Source organism: Oryctolagus cuniculus, chromosome 16 (genome assembly GCF_051225735.1).
Source record: "Oryctolagus cuniculus isolate XC-2025 breed Fujian yellow rabbit chromosome 16, ASM5122573v1, whole genome shotgun sequence".
NCBI lineage: Eukaryota > Metazoa > Chordata > Mammalia > Lagomorpha > Leporidae > Oryctolagus > Oryctolagus cuniculus.
Window position 1 is genome coordinate 39,636,678 of NC_142882.1, and position 25,048 is coordinate 39,661,725.

The window sequence follows — 25,048 nt, forward strand, 5'->3', positions numbered from 1 at the left end:
CTTCCCTTCTCCTGTGCACAGTGAGGGCTCTGCGGCCCTCCCTGTGGCAGCTGCTCTGATTGACAGCTCAAGGGCACTGGGAAGCTGCTTCTCCCACAGGATTCCTGGGGCAGGCTCCAGGAGGAAGGCTGTTTTATTCACATGGATTAAAAAAGGACAAAGAGAACAGACTGACAATGAAATGCCCCAGGCCATGGAGCTGGCAGTAAGGGAGGTGGGCTCCCTGCTCAGCTCTCAAGGTGTTCAATAAGGAGCTGAACCCATGTCCCACCCTAGCTTTCAACATTGGGGTGACCATACCCTACTGCCTACCATCTCCCTGCCACCCCACCCTGCTCCAACCCCACCCCCGGTATCTACAACCAGCTGAAGGCAGGCAATCTAGGAAGAACAGAGCTGGAGACTCCACAGGGTTCGGCCCACTGAGACACAGGGCAGGACAAGCAGACAATAGGAGGTTCAGGAGTGCCCCAAGGACTCATGGGTGGAGTCCTGTCCCTCGGTCACTCTGCATGTCACCACAAACCTAGCAAGGGCTGAATGACTTGACCAGTGGCATGAGGGGCTCAGATCAGTGGTGCACACAGAACACGTGCAACACCAGGAGTCTGGGGAACAATCCAAAAGGGCAGGGATTGAAAGAGTCATCACCCTGATGGGGAGAATCCAGGCTGAGGACCTCTGGTCCTCAGAGAGCATGGCCCTGTCCCCAGCTTCCCCAGAAGTCAGGCTGTGTCTCAGAGCCACTCTGCACGGGTCAAGCCTTAGATCTTGCAGTACCATCAGGGACACACATGGGCTTCCTTCAGTGTGCACATCAGAGCTGTGAGATGGGTACTCGGGGAGTCAGCCACCATCAGCTACAAAGAGCTACACATGAGGCCACTGAGTCTGGGCATCTGCATCCCAGTTTTGGGCTTAAGAGAGGAACCACTCTCCAGGTGCCTGTGGGTGGGAGGAGCCACACTTCAGGGGCTGGTACAGGGCTCCCAATGCACAGGGAGCGGCTCATGGACCCAGGGTATGATGGGAGCTATTGCTTCTCATTGTCCACATCTGGGCAGGCGAGGGCGCCAGCTTCACTGGGACACGATCCCCAGGGACCAGACAGGAGGATGGGGTGCCCTGAGAGGGACAATGACCTTGCAGGGACAGAAGCCTGCAAGGACGGGGGAGCAGGACTAGCCCAGCTGTGATGAAGGCTGTACCTTTGTACCTGCTGTGGCAAGCGTTCCCTCTGTTTGTGCTACAGGGCCAACAGGGCTACAGTGTGCACAGGGCATGGCTTAGAAGTGCAGCAGGCAGCGCCCACTGGGATTCTGCAGACATCTTGTGTGAGAGGAGGGGACTCAGTTGAGGAGCCACAGGAATTGACCTCACCTGGAGACCTGGGGGGCCCGGCAACAACCCCAACATTCCAGAGTTGAGTCTGAGCCAGCTCACTTGGATAAGAGTATCATAGGAAGATGTTCCTGTGTTGTCTCCCGCGATGCCGAAGCCCAGGTCCCAAGAAACCCTGCTGTGGGCACTTTGTCCGGCGGTCGGGACACTGGGACAGCCATCACCCCCGATGCACCTGGCGCATCAAACAGAAAAAGTCCAGGGTGAGTCCAGAAGCAGGACAGGTCTCTGCCACCCAAGAAAACCTGAGGCCAGCCAAAAGACCAGCCACTGAGACCCCACTGGGAGCCCATAGGCCCCTGGGTGTGGGGGGGCAAGGGGCCACTTCACCCTCAGAGGAGGGAGGCTGGACTTCAGAGGCAGAGGCAGGCTGAAGCCCAGAGCTGCTGGCTCTGTAGGGATCTCTAGGACTCCCTCTTTCATGCCAATCTCTGCTCTTGTCTCCTAGGTCCAGGACAGGTCAGCCTCGCGACTGGCGCACCACAGCAGGCTAGGGATCGCCAGCAGCCTGGACGTGTGTCAGCCCCCTTTCACCGATGACCTGTGTGTGGTGGGGGAGTGGTCAAACTCGCCCACAGCTCCGAAGCCCCCGTATCAGGCATTCCCCCAGGCACACAAACCACCTGAGGACCCACTCAGTCACTTAATCTTGGTAAAGGCCCAGATAGAGCCCAGGGGGTCCGCAAATGCCCATCTCACAGCGGAGGCAGTGGGGCCCGATGGATCTGTCTGTTCCAGATGGGAAGCAAGGTCAGGGCCAGGCCTGGCACCTGACCTCACGGCTGTGGCGGAGCAGTGCCCTGATCTTCAAGCAACACCCCCACTGGAGCAGTGCTGGCCCTCCAACAATGAGCCCTGGCACAAGGATGCGTGGGGGACAGCTGTGTCCCCGGGGGCTGAGCAGGGCTCAGTGGAGGCCCTGACACAAAAGTCTCTGGGGATAGTGGGTCTGGAGCCAGGGGTGTGTGGGGCAGTAGAGCCAGGGGGCCCCGTGTCCCAAGCTACAGACAAGGAAGCTGCAGAGGCACCAGACACAGCACTGGCCCCAGCCTCAGTCCCAGCTCCTGCAGTCCCTTCTGCTTCAGCCCCAGTGCCACACCTGCCCTTCCCTGACCCCGTGATCCTGTATATCTCTTTACTCCTCCACATTGTGTTCCTTTTCTCCACCTTATTGTCCCTGTACCTCAATAAAATTTAATTTGTTACCCACTGTGAAATGTACAATTCACACCGTGCGAGCTCCCCAGGCCATGCCCTCCCCACCCAAATCTCACTGCACAATGCCCAATGCCAAGGACCGAGAGTCTCTGGAGAGGACACTGGCACCTCCCCAGGGCAGAGCCAGGGTTGTCCATCAGACAAAGAGCACCAAATGCTGGGAAGGCCAAGTAAGCAATGAACAGGGAGACACTGTCATGGCTGGGGCAGCATCTCCTCATGGTCAGGGACATGGACCATAAGGTCAGACAGAACTGACCTGCAGTGGGTGTTCTCACTGCAGCCTCAGTGTCCTCATCTGTGAAATGGGATGGCAGCCCTGCCCACAGCCATCACTGGGACAGGGAATGCGATGCACTGCACCTCCCTGCACACACTAGGAGCCCCCAGCTTCCGGGATGAGGGGTGCACAGGGAGTGGGTTGGGGCTTCAATTGAGGGAACAGAATCAGGTCCAGGGGCACACTCAAACAACATCTGTCACAGTCTCTGTCCCTGTGATCAACAATGGGTCTGCCAGAGGAAGAAGACCAGGGATTTGCTCACTGCACAGGTGACAGAGGGGGCCTTGTCCAGGACCCCATGTGACCCAGACTGCCTGGTGTGCAGGGGACATGGGTGGGTCTTGGCTGGGTTGATGACGCAGAGGATGTCCCCAAGCAGTCCCCAAGGACTGCTCCTTCCCTGAGCTCCTGGGATTTCCGGGCCCCTGGCCAGGAGCACTGGGCCTCATGTCTCAGCCATGTGGAGGTACTGCATTCTACCCTTTGTAGATGAGGAACCCCCAGAGAAGGAAGCCCCACCCCGGTCAGGGTTGTTTTGAACCCAGATTAGGACTCCCTTCCCCACCGTGAGCCCGGCCTGTGGGCCCCCATGACCCTGTGGGCAAACAAGAGGGCAGCACAGCAGGGAGCACAGGGATCAGGAAGGGTATGAGTTTCCCCAACAGTTCACAAGCTGGGGATTTTTGTATCCAGTTTGTCCGCTGATCCACTAGGGCTGAGGGGTGCCTGTGGAGGAGGAAGCTGGGGCACTGGAATGCTGACCTGTGTGTGTGTTCCTGGGAATGGCCTGCATCACACCCAGTGATATCACTGTCCCCCCAAAGTCCTTCTGGAAAATGTCACAGATCACCACCAGTCTGTGCCCTGCACACTTCTCCAATGGAACCCAAGTGCAGTCCACCTGGAATAGTGAGTAGTCTTAGGTGCACGTGACATGAGAGTTCCTAGTAGCTCAGGTTCGCAGCTCTAGCATGGAGAGGTCAAGGAAACTGTGCTCCCCACACTGGCCTGCTGCAGATGACACATGGGAGGGCACTCAGATCTGAGACATCAACATTCAGAACAGCAGAGGACATGAGGTCAGGGTCATTTCAGGCCCAGACCCCAAGGCAAGATCACAACCACCCTTGGGGCATTCGGGACTGCAGGAGGCTCTTCCTGGCAACAACCTGCCACACAGGACGTGACAGCACACGGCTAGGTTCCTGTCCCAGTTTTTATGTTCTGTGTGTGGTAAGCCTATGTTGACAGCTTGGCTTTTCCCAGGTACATTCATGTGCTCCTGGGTCAGCATGCAAAAGTGCTTTAAGAAAGTTCAGTCATCTCTCATCCTGAGCATTCTTGCCCTGTGCCCAGCTACTGCCCCACATGCTGACTAGGGGACCCGCTCAGGCCCCTCCCCTCCGGGTCATCTGCACTCTCAGGGTTCATGTTCTGCTGTATTCACCCGCCCCGCACTTCACAAATGCCCGCAAGACCTTCCCAGTGTCAGATGCCAACCATGACACAGGACAGGCTCCTCCAGTACCAGCCTGGCTCGTTCCCGTCATTCCTGGCTTCTGCCTGCTTTTCCCCATCGCCCGAGTCCTGCACATCCTCTCCTTCTGAGTGTCACCTCCCTACCTGCACATGCCCTTGGGACAGCTCAATTCCACCTAAATCATGGAAAAAAAAAAAAAAAAACTAAAACAGGGATCCTGAGTTCTGATGCAGGTCGGGAAGGTAGACTCGGGGACCAGTTCCAACGTGGTTTCCCCTCTCTCTGATACAGGGGTCCCGAGAGGCAGTTCCATCCTTTAACAAGAACCCCTGGAAGGTTTTAGACACCTAGGCCTATGGGGCTGGCATTGGGGCCCACAGGGTAAAGCCCCACCTGTAGGGCCAGCATCCCACTTCAGAACCCCAGTTCCAGTCTTGGCAGCCCTGCTTTCATTCCAGCTCCCTGCTAACATATCTGGGAGAGCAGCGGAAGTTGACCCAAGTGCTCAGGTGCCTGCCACCTGTGTGCAAGGCTCAGAGATGTTCCAGGCTCCTGGCTTCAGCCTGACTCAGCCCCAGCCAGCGAGGGCATTTTGGAGATTAAATCGGCAGATCAGAGTTGTCCTTCTGTATCTCTCTCCCTATCCCTCCCTCTAACTCTGCCTTTCAAATAAAAAACCGACAAGAAAATAAAAGAAATCCAGGGCCGGCATTGTGGCACAGTAGGTTAAGCATCCGCCTATGGCACCGAGATACCATATGGGCACCGGTTTGAGTCCCAGCTACTCCACTTCCGATCCAGCTCTATGCTAAGGCCTAGGAAAGCAATGGAACATGGGCCTTGTGCTTGGACCCTTTACCCATGTGGCAGACCTGGAAGAAGCTCCTAGCTCCTGGCTTTGGATCGGCTTAGCACCAGCTATTATGGCCATTTGGGGACTGAACCAGTGGATCAAAGCCTTCTCTCCCTGTCTCTCTCTCTACTCTTTCTCTACTGTAATTCTGCCAGTGAAGTAAATAAATCTTAAAAAAAAAAAAAAAAAAAAAAAAACTTGACCCCAACCTTAGATGAAAGTGGCTTAACTACTGGGTTGGCACTGTAGAGTAGTAGGTAAAGCTTCTACCTGTGGCACCAGCATCCCATATGGGCACTGGCTTGTGTGCTGGCTGCTCCACTTCCATCCAGCTCCCTGTTGATGGCCTGGGAAAACAGTGAAGATGGCACAAGTCCTTGGACCTCTGCACCTACATAGGAGACCTGGTAGAAGCTCCTGGCCCCTGGCCTCCAATTAACCAAGTAAGGATGCTGTGACCATCTGGGGAGTGAACAAGCACATGGAACACCTGTCTCTCCCTCTCTAGGTCTGTAACTCTACTTCTCAAATAAATAAATAAAATATTAAAGCAGCAGCAGATGCAGCTTAACTCCCCCCAGAAACTTCTCACATGAAGTCTTTACTATACAGAGTACACTAAAATAGCATCTTTCCAGGCTTTAGATGGGGGACAGGAGAGCTCCCCACAGGTGAGAGGCACTGGCCTGTGCAATCTAAACCACTCTACATCACCAGTGCTGCAACCGTCAGCACCAACCCCAGCAGATGAGCTTGTCTCTAATCCTTCACGGAAGGACATTCCCACAACAGGGAAATAGCCATTAGTATTGGGCATTTCCCAGCATGCACAAACCACCTGTTGTCCCCCTCAGGAACACACTGTTGGTAAAGGCCCAGATAGATCCCAGGGGGTCTGCAAATAACCATCTCACAGTGGAGGCAGTGGGGCCTGATGACTTTGCCTATATCAGTCATGAAGAAAGGTCAGGGCCAGGCCTGGAACCTGACCTCACGCTGCGGTGGAGCAGAGTCCTGACTTTCAAGCAATACCCCCACTGGAGCAGTGCTGGCCCTCCAACGATCAGCACTGCAGTGGGTGTTCTCATTGAGCTTCAGTGTCCTCATCTGTGAAATGAAATGGCAGCCCTGACCACAGCCATCACCGGGACAGGGAATGCGATGCACTGCACCTCCCTGCACACACTGGGAGCACCCAGCTTCCAGTATGAGGGGTGCACAGAGAATGGGTAAGGGGTTCTTAACTGAGGGCACGGGATTGGGTCCAGGAGCCACACACACACACACAGAAGCAATCACAGTCTCTGTCCCTGTGCTCAACAATGGGTCACAGGTACAAGAAGCAGTGGAGGGATTTGTTCACTGCACTGGAGACCGAGGGGGCCTAGTCCAGGACCCCATATGACCCAGATGGTCTATTGTGCAGGTGAGATGGGTGGTCTTGGCTGGAAAGATGGAGACAAGGATGTCCCAAGGACAGTGACCACGTTCCACTGGAACAGGCTCTGTTTCCATACAGGAAGTGCACCCCACACTTTCATAATCTTCCACTGCTGTGTGGTTCTGGCTTACAGACGAAGAACCTGTCAGTCCCAGAGAGCACACACATAGAACACAGTGATACACATGTACTGATGGACACTCTTGACCTCTGGAGACCAGCTCCCCTACCTACAGGTGGACTGAAGTGGTCCCAACAGACATATGTGCACCAGCAAGAGCTCTGGCACCCAGGACTTTCCCAAAACCCAGCGTGCTAGCCTCAATTTCACAGAGCAGAACCAGGAAGACAGATGTCTGGACCTGGAAAGTCTTGTGAATTTCCCTGGTGGTCTAGAGGTTGTTGTGCAGGTGGGGGCCTGTGCTACATCAGTAAACAAAGAGAAAGTCCTTTCTGTCTACTCACCCCTGATTAGACTTGTGCATCTATGCAGGAGACTTGAGCAGGCCTAGAGAAGGGAGCATCCTGGGCAGACTTACAAACACAGCAAATGATGCTCTACACACCCAATGGCCCTAGCAGAAAATGATCCTCCATGCCTCTCATTTAGTTTTTTACCTCATGAATTCCAAAATGAAAGCTAAAATAAAGCATCTAAAACATAAATGTTAAGAGTCAAAAATATAAATCACTTAGAAGACAATTTACAAAATCTTTCTAACTTGGAGTGACTCGCAGATTATGAGTACATCACAACTATGATACATAATAAAAAGATAAATGATAATTTCTCCAAATCTCAAACAATTTTAATTCAAGAAACACATTTTCAAAGTGAAAAAATAACACAGAGATTCAGACAAAATATTTTAAAATCATGTATCTGGGCCGGCGCCACGGCTCACTAGGCTAATCCTCTGCCTTGCGGCGCCAGCACACCGGGTTCTAGTCCTGGTCGGGGCGCCGGATTCTGTCCCGGTTGCCCCTTTTCCAGGCCAGCTCTCTGCTGTGGCCAGGGAGTATAGTGGAGGCTGGCCCAAGTGCTTGGGCCCTGCACCCCACGGGAGACCAGGAGAAGCACCTGGCTCCTGCCATCGGATCAGTGCTGTGCGCCGGCCACAGCACACCGGCCGTGGCGGCCATTGGAGGGCGAACCAACGGCAAAGAAGACCTTTCTCTCTATCTCTTTCTCTCACTGTCCACTCTGCCTGTCAAAAAAATTTAAAAAAAATAAAAAAATAAAAAAATCATGTATCTTATAAGATTATCTGTCCAGAAAATATAAGGAACACTTACAATTAAGTAATAGGAAAATGAACAACTCAACCAACCATGAGTAAAATGTTCAAAAGTGCATTTCTTCTAAGATAAGCACAGTTAAAGTTGCTCAACATCATCTGGCCCCAGGAAAAAGCAAATGGAAGCCACAGTGTGAACCAACTCCCCCTACCTGAGTGGCAGGAGTCAAAACAATGGGGAGGAACAAGAGTTGTAAAGGATATGGACAAACAGACCTCACTCATTGCTGGTGAGAGTGTGAAATAGTGCAGTCACTGTAATGAACAAGCAGTTATCCAAATGGAGATATGAAGATTTACTGTAGGACTCAGCAACTCCATTCCTAGCTTATATTCAAGATGACTGAAAATACTTGTCCCTAGAAAAACGTGTCTACATAGGCTGGCACCACAGCTCACTAGGCTAATCCTCCGCTTTGCGGCACTGGCACACCGGGTTCTAGTCCCAGTTGGGGTGCCAGATTCTGTCCCGGTTGCCCCTCTTCCAGGCCAGCTCTCTGCTGTGGCCAGGGAGTGCAGTGGAGGATGGCCCAAGTACTTGGGTCCTGCACCCCATGGGAGACCAGGATAAGTACCTGGCTCCTGCCATTGGATCAGCACGGTGCGCCGGCCGCGGCAGCCATTGAGGGTGAACCAATGACAAAGTAAGACCTTTCTCTCTGTCTCTCTCTCTCTCACTGTCCACTCTACCTGTCAAAAAATAAAAAGAACCTAGCATATAAATGGGTTAAATTCTCCACTTAAAGAATACAGACTGGCTGAATGGATAAATACCAACACAAAATATACTGCCGGGAAGAAATCCATTTCAGACACACATTACATAATGATAAAAGAATCAGTCAAAAAGAGGATATAACAACTGTAAATACATACATGCACCTGAAAACTAGACCACCTAAGCATGTAATGCAAACAACATTGGATCTAAAGGGAGGTAGAGACCCTACAGCAATAGGAGCTGGGGACTTCAACATCCCACCTGTCAATGGACAGATCATCTAGGCAGTCTAGAAACACTAGACTTAAGGAGTGCTACAAACCAAACAGACTTATCATTTGTGGAACGCTGCCTCTGGATCCTCAACTGCAAGACAGTGGTTAACCACAGAACCTAACTCTATATCACTGTTGGGAAGAACAAATTGATTAAATGAAAAGAACCTAGAAGGAAACCTGGTCATAATGAGCACAGAACATACTCATCAATGCTGTGGGTGATTAATATTGGTATCAAAAAAGATATCAAAAAGAAAGAAAGACTAAAATGTAAGATCTGAGCCTTTGAAACAAATAAAAGAAAGCACAGGGGAACTGCTTCAGGACAGTGCAATGGGCAAGGATTTCTTAGATCAGATCCCAAGAGCACAGGATACCAAGCCAACTAGCAGACAAGTGGAATTTCACCAAATTAAATAGCTTTTGTAGAGCAATGGAAACAATATCTGCAAGCCATACATCTGACATAGCAGTTAGTAAAGTCGATATAAAACACAACCCAACAGCAAAAGCAAAAAAAAAAAGTAATTCAGACTTAAAAATGGCTGTAGATAGAAATAGACATTGCTTAAAGATATGTAAGTGGTTCTCCTGTTCCATGGCACAGGAGGGAACTACAGAAACTGTGAAGTACTGGACAGAAATGCTCATCACTATCTCTGAGAGATGCAAAGCAAAACCACAATGGGATACCAAAGGGACGAAAGATAACAAGTGAGGATGTCTGTGGAGGGGAGGGAACGCTTGGCACTCTGTGGGTGAGAATGTATATCTAGTAAAGCAGTAAGGAAGTTGCTCAAAAAAGAGAAACTACACCTACCATCCAGTTCAGCAACCCCACTACCAGGTGTACATCCAAGGGGAAGGAAGTCAGTCTGTGGATGAGAGATCTGTGCCCCCATGTTTACTGCAGTCCTGTTCCCAGTAGCTAAGAAATGCAAACAACCTACACATCCACCCACCAAAAGATGGAAAAAGAAAAAAAAAGGGTGGGGGGAGTACATGTACACATAGGAATACTACTCAGCTATAAAAAAGGTTGAAATCTTGTCATTTGTGATAACATGGGAGGATCTGGAAGTCACTGAGTTAAGTGAAATAAGCCAAGCACAGAAAGAGAAACACCACATGACCTCACTCACACGTGGAATCTGGAAAGTGGTGATGCCCTGGAGGATAAGAGTACAACGGCAGTTGTCAGAGGCCGGGAGGCAGGGACAAGGGCAGTGGGCAGGGACGGACTAGTGTGAGTCACAGCTGATGGAGTAGGAGTCTCTGTGCTTCTGCTGCACAGGACGGGACTGCACAGCAGAGGACAAGGCTGATGCCCTGTGTATCTCCCTAGGAATGCAGACACAGCCCTGCAGTGTGGCGTTTGCTTCCCCACAGGAACAAGCCCAGTGAACTCAGGTGACAGAAGAGGAGGAGGTGGGGAGCAAGGGCTTTCCACCTCTCTGCTCACTTCCTGCAGGGTCAACCAACTAAGGGGAAAGTCCAGGGTGATCTCACCATGGACACGCCCAGTCCTGACCCTGCAATTCCCCACAAGCTCAGGTTACGCTCAGGTCTGAAATCATGCGATTCTAAGCCTTAAAAACCAAAGACCTGGATAAGATGACCTGGGTGAAGTTCCAGGGATGCTGGGAAGGGAGATCCCACCCCAGCTCCCTCTCCTCACAAGTGACACACAGTAATGGTGTCCACAGCAGCTAGGAGGGTGAAGGTGCAGAGGCTCAGGTTTCAGGGTTTGACAAGGACCGCCTTCTGCAATCCTGATAACTCGAAGAGGGGACAACTGTGCCCACACTGTAGGCAGGGAAACTGAGGCACAAGGCAGGGAATCCACATAACCCAAGTTACCTCTATACAGCAGAGTCCAGATGTATGACTTTGCTTACTAAACAGCCCTTTCTCTCCAGGACTTCAGTGTTCTCTGGGTTTCCACTCCTGTACCCCTGCGCCAGGGGCTCTCCCCTTGGCACCGTGGACACTGGACCCAGATCGATCTTGGTCCGGGGAACCCTCGGCACTGCAGGGTGTGGGGCAGCATCTCTGGCCCCCACATGACCCAAGCCAGGAGCACCTCCCAGTTGTGCCAACCACAGTGTCCCTTAGGGAGGCATAATCTCCATAGCTAGGAACCGGGGCCCCATGGTCAATCTCCACTCAGTGGACAAAATATATATATTTTTTAATTTTTTTCATCAATTTTCATTTGATTTGAAAAGCAGAAAGAGAGGCAGAGCTCCCATCCGGTGGCAGTGACTCAAGTACTCGAGCCACTGCCTGTGCCCCCCAGAGACACATCAGTGGGAAGCTAATCGGAAGTGGAATACTGGCAGCCAAAACCAGCACCCTCATGGGGGATACAGGCATCCAAGCTGGCAATTTGACCTCCTGTGCCACAAATCCCTCCTGTAACAAAGCTTTTTAAAAAAATCGAGGCCGGCACAGTGGCTCACTAGGCTAATCCATTGCTTGCAGCGCCGGCACCCTGGGTTCTAGTCCCTGTCTGGGCACCGGATTCTGTCCTGGTCACTCCTCTTCCAGTCCAGCTCTCTGCTGTGGCCTGGGAGTGCAGTGGAGGATGGCCCAGGTCCTTGGGTCCTTCACCACATGGGAGACCAGGAGGAAGCACCTGGCTCCTGGCTTCAGATTGGCACAGCACGCTGGCCCCAACATGCCAGCCACAGGGGCCACTTGGGGGGTGAACCAACAGAAAAAGGAAGACCTTTCTCTCTGTCTCTCTCTCTCTGTCTAACTTTGCCTGTCAAAAAAAAAAAAATCCATGGCTGGCACCACTGTCTGTAGTGCCACCATCCCTTATGGGCACCAGTTCAAGTCCCAGCTGCTCCACTTCCAATAAAGCTCTCTGGAAAAGCAGAAGATGGCTCTCAAGTCCTTGTGCCCCTCACCTGCATGGGATACAGAGAGAAAGCTCCTGGTTCCTAGCTTCCAATTGGCCCAGCTCCAGCCATTGGAGCTTTCTGAGGACTGAACCAGTGGACGGAAGACCTCTCTCTCTGCCTCTGCCTCTCTGTAACTCTGCCGTTCAAATAAATAAATAAATCTTAAAAAAAAATACCTAACACACGCACTTTAAAAAAAATCAAGGAGCCAATGCTGTGACATGGCAGGTAAAGCCAACACATGCCAGGCAAACATCCCAAATGGGCACAAATTCAAGTCCCTAATGCTCCACTTCTGATCCAGCTCCTTGCTGATGTGTCTGTAGGCAGCAGAAAATGGCCCAAGTACTTGGATGTCCCAGCTTCTCACTTCAGCCTGGCCCAGCCCCAGCCCTTCATGCCATCTGGGGAGTGAACCAGTAAATGAAAGATCTCCCTCTGTATCTCATCTCCCTCTTTTAGGGGGAAAAAGAAAGGTTTCCTGAGACCCTCAGTGGCTCCCCTTGGCTCCAGGTTAAAACACAAAACCTCTCCCTCTGAATAAGGCCTGGACTTCTTGATTGCCCAGAGGCTGCCAGGCACCAGTTCCCCCCAACCCCGCAATGTTACTCCCAGGACTCCCAGAGGCACAAGCTCCCAAACACCCCCACCTCAGCTCCAGCCTTCTATCATCAAGTCCCCTGGAGCTCCTGTCACAGTCTGCCATGTGCCTTTAATGAGGGGTGGGAACAAGAGCTTCTGTGCCCATGTCTGGTGGTAACAGCCTGGCCTTAGAACTAACCATCTTGGGTTAGAGCCCTGGCCCTTCCACTCGTTGGGCAGGCGCCATGGAGCAAGCACCCCCTGCCCGGCTCTGAGCCTCCCTTTCCTCACTTATCAAATGGGCTCACTCCACACCATCAGGACACAGAGAATGGAAGGGCTGCACAGTACTTGATGCAGCTCCTAGGGAGTTCGGATACTCAACAGTCTCTTTGATTTTTTTTTTTTTTTTGCCATATTAGGAAAAAAAAAAAGAAAAGAAAAGATATTCCCAGTTGGTTGGCATCAGTATCACCAAGAGCAGACAGCTGGAAAATCTGGGTGCCCCGCAGAAGCAGGAACAGGTGATGCTTGCTCATCTCACTCCACACTGTGTGAGGCACGACTCTCCATCCTGAAGGTGCCTGCAGTGGTGCCTGCCCTGCACAGCTGGTTCTATGACACAGATGTATCATCTCGCCACATCTGCAGGAGCCTGCGTGTTTCAGGCTCAAGGTCTCTCCTGAGGTTACAAGGGGCCATCTGGGATGCTGTGGCCTCAGTTCCTTGTTGCTGTAGGGCTGCATCCCTGTTTCCTGCCTTGCCTAGGTGGTTTGCTTGGATCCTCATGTGGGGTGAGCTGATGCAAGGTCAGGTTCTCGGGTCAGGTCCAGGAGGACTGTCTGGTCTTCTTAGGCCCTGGCTGACTCACTCAGTGTCACACACATCATCTCCATTTATACTGACATGGTCACTGATTCAGGGACCTCCACCTAAGCTGCAGAGTCTGTCCCACAATGGGGTACCACAGGAGAATGACACCATGGGGTGAGACCCAGAATCAGGTGGTATCCGTGGGGCATGGGCAGGCATCCTAGGGGAGAAGGTTGGACAGTGAGCCAGAAGGAGGGCAGGGCAGGCTCTCCAGGGATCAGCAGTAGGGAGCCCCCAGCTGGCAGGCAGACAGAGTAGCCAGGGCACAGAGAGACTGGACGGAGACATCTCCCAGGATGCAAGACAGCTCAGCTGCAGGCGTACACCTTCCGGATAGGTTAACGCTGGCGAGACCTCGGAGACACCAGATGCGTTTATCGGCTTTTCAGCTTCCACTTTATTTTTCAGCAGACTCGCATTACATGTCGCGAACGCCCGCCGTCTTCGCCTCCTCCAACCCTCTTATATATCCCGCCCTGTTACCAGCATTCATTCACAACTCCTTCATTCACCACTCCCGCTTATTACTGGCGTTCCTTCACAGCTCCCGCCTGTTACCAGCGTTCATTCATCACTCCCGCCCACCGTCCACCTATCTATATATGATTCACGGAAAACATGTTACCAACTCAGCAAGAGTAAGTGTGGGAAACATGCAATAACAGGATGCTTAAAGTCAAAACAGGATCTTGCAATTAGCAACGGGCAGGGTGGAAAAAGCCCAGCACTAAACTTCTTGTGCTTGTACATGTTGGGAGGGGCACAGCTGGCCAGGCTGTCCCGTTCCCCGACACTCAGCCCCTTTCAGGCTGTCACCAAGAAGATCCAAAGCTGTGCCCTCCAGGCAGGGAGCCACAACGTGAGACAGCAAGGCTCAGGGGGCAGAGAAATGAGACTGGAGCAGAAGTGACAGTGGCGACAGATCCGCAGGCCCCAGGTCCTGGACAGGCGTCTCCAGGATGCTCAGCAGACCTATGAGTGTCTGTAGGCACAGAGATGGACCCAGATGTCAGTATCCCAGCACCTGTGGGCCAGGCCTGGTACAACACCTGTTCGCTTCCTTTAATTGAGCAGAGTCCAGAAAACACCTAAATTTAGAGCACACAGCTTAGCTACATTAAGAACATTCCCGTGGCTGGACAACTCTCACCATCCTGTCTCAAGTCAGAATCCCAGCCTGGCTTGCTCGGCCTGTGCACTACTCAGCCCTCTGTCTGCTCTCCTTGATCCCCATGAGCCGTACAAGCTGAGGGAGGACACACAGCAGCTGGGCCAGGATGTCAGGGCACTTATATGCTCGCAGGATGGCATGGAGGCCACCCGCAACCCTACGTGTGGCTCAGGATGCCTAGCACACTCAGGCGCCCCTGGAATGGAGACGCCGCCTTTCAGTTTAGCTTGCCTCCTTCTTTTGCTTAATAAAACTGCAAGCCTCCAAAAAATAAGATAAAATACAGTCAAAGAAATGTCTGCTTATTTTCACCTACTTGAAAGGTAGAGAGAGACACAGAGAGAAGTCTCCCATTAAGTGAGCCAAAAACTCCATCTCCCACATGGGTGTCAGAGGCACAGGGCAGGTCTGCTGCCTCTCTGTGCATTCAAGAGGAACTGGATCAGAAGCAGGGTAGCCAGGTCTTAACCAGCACCCTGATAAGAAATGGGGTTGCCAAGGGGAGGCTTAACCCTCTGTACCTTGACAGTCTCCAGTTTACTTCGTAGGCTGACCAAGAATGCAAAACTACTAGGTGCACTGGTGAAATGAGCTTCCACTTTTCTTTTTTCCTATGGGTAATATTTTTTTAAAGATTTATTTTTGTTTATTTGAAAGAGTTACAAAGAGAGGCAGAGGCCAAGAGAGAGAGGTCTTCCCACTGGGTCACTCCCCAAATGGCTGCAATGGCCAGAGCTGAGCCAATCCGAAGCCAGGAGCATCCTCCAGGTTTCCCACATGGGTGCAGAGGCCCAATGACTTCTGCCATCCTCTGCTGCCTGTCCCAGGCACATTAGCAGGGAGCTGGATTGGAAGTGGAACACCCATATGGGATGCAGGCACTGCAGGCCAAGGCTTTAACCCTCTGTGCCACAGTGCCGGCCCCATCTATGGGTAATGTTAACCACATAAGTTGCAACAGATACATTCTAAATATAAATTGCATACAAATACACAATCCTTAACTTGGGCACCTTCGAATCTATTTATATAAAAATACATTCCCCCTTTATAAACGCTTTCCCTATTACAGAGATGAAAAATCACTACACACACACACACACACACACACACAGTTTAAGAATACTGCAAAGGATCAGGTCATTTTTCCCCCCAAAATGTTCTAGAGGTGTCCACCGGACAAATGAGGATTCACTGCATGCCTGACTGACTTAACCCTTCGTTCACTTCACTCCTTCACAGGTATGAGATCACCCTGGATAATCTTCCCAGAGAATCCCAAATGCAATCCGTCCTCCCATGCTGGCAAAACAACCGTGGAAAGCACACTGGGGACACTCAACCAACACCAGTGCTCAGGCGACTGAGGCAGTCGTCTTACACAACAAAGACTTCCTTCCAGGGTCCAGCAAAAGCAGGAGGCTGGGAGATGAAGTTCTAGAGATGGGCCCATGTTGTGCTGTAGTGGATAAAGCCACAGCCTGCAAACCCTCACATCTCATGTGGGCACCAGTTCCTGCCCTGGCTGCTCCAATTCCAATCCAGGTCCCTGAAAATGGTCTGGGAAAAGCAGAGGAAGATGGCCCAAGTACCTGGACCCCTGCAACCAACACAGGGTACTGGGCAGAAGTTCCTGGCTTCAGCCTGTACCAGGGAGGCCACTGCTACCATCTGTGGAATGACCAACCGATGGAAGATCTCTCCCTCTGTCTCTCCCTCTTTCTGGAACTATGACTTTCAAAAAAATAAACAAATCTTTTTTTAATAAGATTATAAATTCTAAAAATGGAGAGAACCTCAGAGGACAGATCTCTCATGCAGTGTTCTCAGCACAACAAAAGGAAATGTAAAATCACAGAGCGCAGGGGCAGTGCAGCCATGTTCTTGTTACCCCTTCAGGGAGAACCCTATGGGAGGAAGCCGGGCATTGGTAACACAATGCACACCCGGCACTCACCCCCTGCCCCTTCTACACGCCCAACCCTGCCTTCTCAGCAGGCTCCCTCCATGGCCTAGCTCCTCCAAGTGCACCCTGTACTTTAACATCGACACCTGCCCTTCCCTGAGTAATGCAGCAGGTGGACAAAGCCCAAACACTGGGGTCTATTCTGCCAATCATTCTCTCCACAAACCCTGCACATTCAGATCATTCCCGTGTCTCCACGCTCAGGCCAAAGATGCCAAATGGCCCACAGGACAACAGTGAGAGACTCAGGAGGCAGCAGCCCTGAGTGTCCACACATGAGATGCAGCTCCACTCCCCTGGAGGCTTGCTTTCTACAGGAACTGAGCCTGGTTACCCAGAACCCACAAGTTATTAGGTGGTGGCCCCCAAATCTCCTGCTGTGGGCTGGAGGCAGGGACCACAGTGGAGGCTGGGGAGTGACCGTCCTGGTGAGATGGGAAAGAGTCTGAGGTCTGAAGGGGGAAGATTCTGAGCCAAGGCTCACAAGTGAAGCCCTGCTCCCCACTCACACACACCTGACCAGCGTCCTACTGCACTCACTGCCTTCTGACCCCTGCTAGGGCTCCCTGCATGCTGGGTGGACCCCTTCAGCCCAGCTCCCAAGGCCACCCCTGTATGGCCCTGTGCTCCTATCCAGACTGACTACTTCCCCGATGAGTACTCCCACCCTTCAACAGAGACCCCTCCTCTTCCTCTCCCCAACACCAGGCTTGCTGTTCCCAGAGGCCCTGCTACCTCCTTCTGCCTCACTTATCCATTCAGGCAAAACATCCACAGCAAACAACAGCACAGCCCTTAGCATGGCCTGGCCCTGAGGCAAGCACTCACACAGAAATGCAACAGACTCTAATGAAGTGCTATGGACTACCACTGTGGGGAATCCCACAGGACTCCTAAAAATGAGTCACAGATCACTGCCCACCCAATGATTAAAAGGCTGTGGACCATGGAGAAATCCACTGGTAGCCCCAAAAAAGAGTTATAGCTCACTGCTTCCCACAAAGAAGCAAAAATAAGAAATAAAAATGGAGTTACTTATGCTAAGCCAGAAGCTGATGACATCACTTATGTCAAGCTCAGCGCTTGCCAGAAAGATGCTCCTAATCAGACTGAACAGACTTCCCTGGGCAGTCTGTATGCTATAGATGATAACCTCAAGTTACCTTCCTACTCACACAGGGATTGGCTGCACCCAAGGAATACTCCAGATACACTGTCCTAAACAACGGATTGGTGGCACCCTGGGATACTCCGAGAGGGAGCACAACTGATTGGTGACACCTGGACTCCTCCTGGAGACTCCCCCTTCAGAGTGACAAGGATAAAAGGATCATGGTCCCGGTGTCTGTGAACCTCTAGATCTCCACACATTCAGAGCTGAAGAGGCAGCCCATTACAGATGGATCTGTAACGGCACAAGGCAACAACCGATCAAGGGCCCAGTGCGTATGAACCTCCGGATCTCCTCACACTTGGAACTGAAGAGCCAGCTCGCTAGCCCCTTGCTAAGCTACACAAAGCGACTACAGGACCAAACTCCAGTGGAGCCAGTGCCTCGCCTGGACCCCTTATCAGCCTGCTGCCTGACCTGACCACACAGCTGGACCAGACCTCTCAGCAGGGGACCTCTCCAACTCCTTGCCTTGTCATCCCCCTGGGAACTCTGAGCCTACTGCCCAGAGTGACAGCCATCCCACAACTTCCTGCCTGTAAGTAACTGTTCTGAGATCCATCTCTCTGAGTGGTAATGAGACTCTGGACTTTGAACTTTCACTTTTCGTGACCGTGATAGGAACCCTGAGAACACAGCATTCATAATGATATTAGCCATATGTAATAGGAAGGAATGTGCCTTGACCCTATGATTAAGAATAACGTTATATGCTTTGCTGTACTTATTACAGTTGTTTTGCCTTTGAGACTGCTTTGATGCTAGGTGTGTGTTATGATCTGTGGAGTAATGAACATAACTATAGAGATTGGTATGCAGTGGGAAAGCCCTAGTGTGAATTGGAGTGAGCAATAAAAAGCCTTTCACCGGAAAGACAGTGTTGTGTCCGTGTGTTCCTTCTTCCTTGTGCACCGACATGTCACCCTTAAGCCCTGTCGAAATGACCACTGCTAAACTCAGGAGACACCCACACTATACATTTGCTCCATTACAATTAGTAACACCTCTACTGCACACCCTACTCAACAGGTCCCACAACTCTCAGGTGGACACAGCTCCCCCAACTACTGCAAGAACCATCTCCGCACACCCCTGCCACTTCTACAGACTCCTCCAAGTAATCCTAAAAGAAAGGCAGTGGTCTTCAACTCTACCAGACCACTCTTCCAACTCCTGGACTCTCAGCTCCAGGGCAATCTCTAGGACTTCATCCTACTCAGACACCCCTTTTTATCCTCTGTTTACATCTCTTACTGTAATGCACTGTACCCTGTTGCTATCTTTTGTTGTGATATTAGCTCTAGACTTTGTTAGAAACTGATCCAACTGAATGACTCATAGCAAAGGACGTCTCTGAGCCCTCTTCTCTCTTCTGGGTTGCATGCTTTACTACGGTCTGCTGCTTCTAATCTGCCCCCATTTTGTGGTCCCCAAATCTATATACCTCACATCCTCCCAAAGCCTCTACACAGCTCTTATCAATGCTTTCTCTCATCTCTTCTTTGAACATAACCCCACTATCGCTTCATGCGGGATCTGTACACTCTCCTCCCACCTCCCAGGCAGTCTGGACAAAGGCCACAGGACTGAAGGGATACCCTGTACTTTCCCCAAAACAGGAAGAATTGAACCAACCTTACACACCTATCAATGGCATTTTCTCTGGGGTCTCGCTGATAGGTCAAGCCCTTAAATGCATCCTATGTGTTCTCTTCCCTTTTGTCATAAAGTAGGATCATTGTCCCATGTGCTCTGCAGCTGGACAATTACTCTCCCAGCCTCCCTCCTTTCCTCCACTTCCTTCCACCACTCCCACAAGTTAGTGAAATTAGCCACAAAGGCAAATACTACCACTCTAACTGAACCATCACTGTCAGGACCCAGCCCAAGGATGCGTTGGTGAGCACACGTGGGACCATAAATAGGAGAGTTCTTACTCTGTGGCATCCAGGTGTACAAATGTCTTCCCATGAACTGGACAGGAACGAGTCCTCTCACATTCCTATTTCACCCTTTGTCCTATACTCTCAACCAGACTTGGTGTCCCATCCCTCTAACCCACCGTGTCAAGAGTGACTTGGACTTAGCTCCCCTTGCTATTCTCATTGGGTGTTTTCTGCCAGGAATTGGGCCAAGAGCAGCAAGACTGGAAATTTCAGGGGACAAGACAAAGAAATACAAAGAATTTTCTCTCACTCTCAAAGCAAACATAAATGACCCAGCACCACAACTGTCTCACTTCCAAGACCAGGTAGATTCTTGTCAGCAGTGGTCCTTTGAAATCACTGAGGATTTAGACTTCCTCACCTCCAAAAAAGGAGGACTTTGCCTCTTTGGGTAAAGAGTGTGGCTTGTACACCAGGGAGTCAGGTGCTGTGAGAGATGCTACTGAACACATTAAAAAAAAGCATGCTAATTAAATGTAAGAATGCATTACAACAAGACCCTTGTCACATTTTGGCCATCTTTGACATTCTGGGTAATTTTTCTACCATCTCCTTTTTTCTTCATAATCACAGTGTTTTTACTCTTGTGATACATAATTATATTTCAAAAGTGCACACAGGAACGAGTGACTGCTGTATCCCAAGACATCCTGCAGGAACATCACAAGACTGCTCTTCTTCTCCAGTAAAACTGGACTACGGTCCTGCATCAGCAGGAAGTGGCCAATAGGATACCACACCCATCTTTCTATCTATCCTGAGAGTCAGAATGCAGGACCTTGAGCAACATGATGGGCAGAAGTGATGCTTTCCTACAGCCACACCACTATCTCAAGAGTTCAGCCATTAGCCCCAACCCTCTAGAAGTTTGAAAAAGCCAGGGCAAACCAGCTCAGCTCTGCCTAATCCCTGTCCACCCTGAACCAAAAGTAGCCCAGGATAGATAAGCCCCTAGTCTCTACCAGAACATGCTCCCGACCCTCGCTGGTAGGGGGCCCTTCTCAGGTCTGTCTCTGAATAAACCAGCTCTAGCTACTGAGTTCATAGTTTGTAGTCTGTCTTCCCTTTGTCTTGTGCCTATAGTCTAAAACCAACCATCAGGGAAATAGGCAAACCAGAAAATGCCAGCATTCAGTCCTCAGTCACTGGAAACCATTAGATGAATACCCCAGCAAAGGAACATTCCGTGTGTTTGAGTTCAGTTTCTCATTCATTCACTGCTCCACCCCCCACATCTGCAATGGCCCGAGGCAGAAGCCAAGAACCAGGAACTCACCCCGTATCTCCCTGACAGGTGGCAGTAACCCAAGCATTTGAGCCTTAACCCCCCAGGATCTGTATTAGCAAGAAGGTGACAGGCACTAAACCCAGGCACTCTGATACTCTGATGTCCCAACCACAAAACACAATGCTCACACCCCCACTTTTATCCTCAAATAAAAGACCACTCACCTGGACGGATGGTAAAACGTCCTGCCAACAACACCTCAGCTAGCAAATGTCTGGGCCAAGACTTCAACTCAGATGCGACTGAAACCACAAGTTGTAACCAGGAACCTATAAGAAGCAAACACCTTCATGTTTGAACAGGCCTTGGAGAACCTAAGAACCAATTCATACCTACCAGATGACAAACAGAAAGATGTCTGTTGCTAGCAACACAAACTTTGGGATTCTCCACTGAGTCCACCGTGACCTCAGCCATAAGACCAAAAGGGCCACACTTAGAAACGAAAGCTTGTATGGACTGGGCCCTGTTGGAAACCAGTTCCCTGCCTTTCATGAGCTGTTCAACCACAGCCCTGCTCCCCCTCTTTCATTGCTTATAAAGGAAAGTGAGCCCTTCAAGTGAAAGTAGGGCAATGCCATGGCTGAGAAAAGATCAGCAAGGGAGCTCCAAAGTCAAGTACACTTGCTGTGCTGTGGCACACTGTCCCCTAAACTGCTCCAGGCTACTTGGAAAAAAAAAAAGGGTTCATTTTTATATTTAGGATCCAAACTGAGGAGACCATCCTTTAGTAACATAATGGGGAGGTGGAGGGCTCAATCTAAGATGCTTGGGAAGAAGTAGCTGTGGTCAAGACACCCACCCTTGAGGGGCAGCCAGGGCCTCAACCAAGCCCACTGTCAACACCACGTCCTCCCTGGGCAGTCAGGAGCCACCAAGAGAACGAAATGGCCTGACCGCGGATCAGGGCGGTCAGCTCACCCTGTCAGTGCTCATCACCGACTTCACAGTCTCCCACGTATACAGGGAAATACATTTCATTGTGTCTCTTCATTCAAAACAGGCCCAGCACTCAATGTCAAGTCTACCATTGCTTTAAGAAAAACAAAGAGCCAACTGTAGTCCCCTCCCCTCATCCCCACCCTCCCAGGGAGAAGCTCTGGAGCAGATGGGCCTCCGAGGGGCTAATTCAGCCCCTTCCCAAGCACAGCCAATTGCCCAGAGAGGAGGGGCGTGGAGGCCTTCCAGCCCGGCCGCATCACCCCCGCTCTGCAGTGGGGGGAGGCAGATGCCCACCAGGTGCAGGCCTCTTTCTGCTCCCACCCAGAAAAAGAACCTCCGTCCCACGGCCTTGCTTTTCCCCCACTGTAAAATGTAAGGTCTGACGGAGACCACCCATTAGCCTCTTTGCCACTCCGAACCTCTAAGGCCATTTTGCTTGCATGTCCCCACGTCTCTGGGAACAGCTGCTCTTCCCTTAAAGAAGACAACGCCCACCCAATCCCGCCTGCCGCTGAGAGGCGCCAGAGCTTTTCTGGAATCCAGGCTGAGCCCCTGCCCCACCCTCTCCCTGGGCCTCATTCTACACCCAGCCCCCTCCTCAGCCAGCCAGCCTGGCATTTGTTCCTCCCTGTACACCTGGCAGGAGAGACAGCCTCCAGTTGCACCTGAGAACCCCACCTCTCTCCCAGCCCTCAGGGATCCATACCTGCCCACAGAGAGAAAGGCCCCGGGGATCCCCGGAGGGAAGGGGCAGCCAGCTCTGCCCCACCACAACTGTGCAGGAAGAGCCCAGCAGGTTGGCCAGCACTTACCCGTGGTCCAGGGGGCAGCGCGGGCTGGGGACAGGTGCCAGGTGCGGGCACTGCAGACTCAAAGGTGCTATGGCGGCTTCCGCGTCTGGAATGCCATCAGAGGCTTCGAGCGCCCAGGAGCCCAAAAGAGAGCAACCCCATGCTCCCTGGGCACATAACATAAAGGTCCTGTGCCCAACGTCCGCCACCAGCTTTCGACCGCGAGGGGGCGTCGGCCTTTTTTTTTTTTTTTTTTTTTTGACAGGCAGAGTGGACAGTGAGAGAGAGAGAGACAAGAGAGAAAGGTCTTCCTTTTGCCGTCGGTTCACCCTCCAATGGCCGGCGCACCGCGCTGATCCGATGGCAGGAGCCAGGTGCTTCTCCTGGTCTCCCATGGGGGTGCAGGGCCCAAGCACTTGGGCCATCCTCCACTGCACTCCCTGGCCACAGCAGAGAGCTGGCCTGGAAGAGGGGCAACCGGGACAGGATCCGGCGCCCCCGCCGCAAGGCGGAGGATTAGCCTAGTGAGCCACGGTGCCAGCCGGGCGTCTGCTTTTGAAGCTTGCGCAGCCCGCTCGCCCCTGACCCTTAGGCAGACCCGCGGGCAAGCAGCGGTTTCAGGAGTCCAAAACCGCGTCCTCCTCCGTCCCCAAAGCAGGGTTGGGGTGGGAGAGCCCCCATCTACGGCGGTGCTGAGGCCATGCAAGCGGCAGTGGCGGACTCGGCTCTGGAAGCCACCTGGAGCCTGAATCCCAGCCCCTCAGCTGTGGGCGCTGTGCGGGAGGGGAGAGGGAGTGCCCCAGCTAGGAGGCCTGCGTTTGGGCTGCAAATGCCGACTTTGCTGTTAGAAACTTCTAATAAAATATCTAGGGGGAGGGTTTCGGATACCTCCAAGGATGCCTGAATGAAGAAAATGTTTCCAAAATGGCGTCCCAGGGGGAGGAGAGGACGCCGTCGTCATGGCGGCCGCCTCTTACCGTTTCCCGCAGCTGTGGACCATTCGGGCCTCGCCGGGGCCGCTGGGAAGGCCGCACATCCGGGTGTCCGCTGCCAGGGTCCACTGGCTTCAGGCGTCCCCACATAACCTAGTGAAAAGTAGGCCATGGGAAGAAGGGTTCCCCCAAAGAAACTAACCCCATCGTCTGCCTGGGCTTCTGTAGCAGGGGGAAGGGCATGGCCAAGGCCAGCCACAGACCGGAGGGCCCTCCTGCTTCCGCCCGGGCCAATCTTCATACTTTCTCAGTTCAGAAAATGGCGGCCGTCTCCTCCCCTGGTGAAGAACCGGACCGCACTATGAGGAAAGCCTAGCTCAGGTCTGCAAGATCTGACTCGAACTGGCTTCTTGCTGCTGCTTCAGTGGTGGTTTGTAGCAGTCCAGACACTCTGAGTTCAATGTAACAATTTCAGCTCCCCGGGTACATCAGGAAAACAAGCTCTAGGCGGTTTACATTCCCAGCCCCTGGTCCATTTCTCCCCTCCCCACTTCCCCCAAATCCTACACATTTGGCTACAAGATGCCCCCTAAGACATTTCACTCCCATCTTGAGGGGTAAGGCAGGAAGTCAAGCTGCTGTAACTACTTCTTGATGATCCTGGACATGGCCCAGGCTGGTGGAGAGAGACTCTCCTACTCAACACCCACAAAGGACTTGAGACACCGGGTGTAGCCCCCAGAGGCTATGGGCAACAGGGCAGGCGTTTATAGGCGTCCTTTCCTGACATTATATGTGGGGCCCAGTAGAGCAGCAGTTTGAGGTCTGACAGAGGCTCTCCAAGGAGCCATGTAAGGTTCAGGTGAAACACAGAACTTCTCTGCTCTCAGGTGTGGAGACTTAAAGGAATCCCGTGTGGTAGTTTAAGAGAACAGTCAGTCGTTAGCAGGGCCAGGTGTGGTCCTGCCCAGATGGGGTTAAACTGCTCCTGAAGAGAGCTCAGTTTACAATCAAGGGGGTAGGCTTTCTACCTGTGTAGGTGAGAGTAGGTCTTATTTGCACACCAGATGAGAGCAGCCACTACCTGCCCTCATTGTGTTTTCTTGTTCTCATTTTCCACCTTTGGCAGGTCAAGGGCCCAGCACAATTGGGAAAGAGCCTTCCATAGATAATTCACATGGGCTGAATCCTAATTTCTTTTTATGGTGGCCATAACACAGGTTAAGGATTTGGAAAAGACCTTTAAGCACTTTTCATGAATTTCTAGGAAAAGGCTAACTGATTCATATTTAGGGTCTTACTGGATGGTTTCCAGACAATTGGGGTCTCCGGGCAGCAAGTGATATGTGTCTTATGCCTAAAATTTAGGGACTCCAGCCATCTTGGAAACCAAAACCTACCCCAATACCACTTTGATGATCATAAGCAGACCAAATATCAAATTTTCCTCTACAGTTTTTTTAAAACAATACTTATTTGACATAGACACAGATATCACACACCT

General features: G+C 51.8%; 1 protein-coding gene across 14 annotated transcripts in view; it reads right to left on the reverse strand.

The window, feature by feature from the left end:
- Nucleotides 1-24,725, reverse strand: part of LOC138845844 (uncharacterized) — a 112,716-nt gene extending 87,991 nt beyond the window's left edge. For 4 of the 14 annotated variants that reach the window (XR_016222389.1, XR_016222387.1, XR_016222388.1 and 1 more), the window contains exons 1-2: nucleotides 23,590-24,463; nucleotides 21,044-21,148 (exon numbers count right to left, since the gene is read on the reverse strand). Coding sequence is in view for 3 of the 14 variants with exons in the window: in XM_089315142.1 (XP_089171268.1) it covers nucleotides 13,664-13,691; nucleotides 21,044-21,148; nucleotides 23,590-23,845 (389 nt within the window). In the remaining 11 variants the exon portion in view is untranslated. Of the gene's footprint in view, nucleotides 1-1,380; nucleotides 1,577-13,663; nucleotides 13,692-13,732; nucleotides 14,320-21,043; nucleotides 21,149-22,240; nucleotides 22,363-22,633 lie in introns of those variants that run through there. The other 10 variants (XM_089315143.1, XM_089315144.1, XM_089315142.1 and 7 more) reach the window with 10 other exon arrangements.
- Nucleotides 24,726-25,048: the final 323 nt, after the last annotated feature.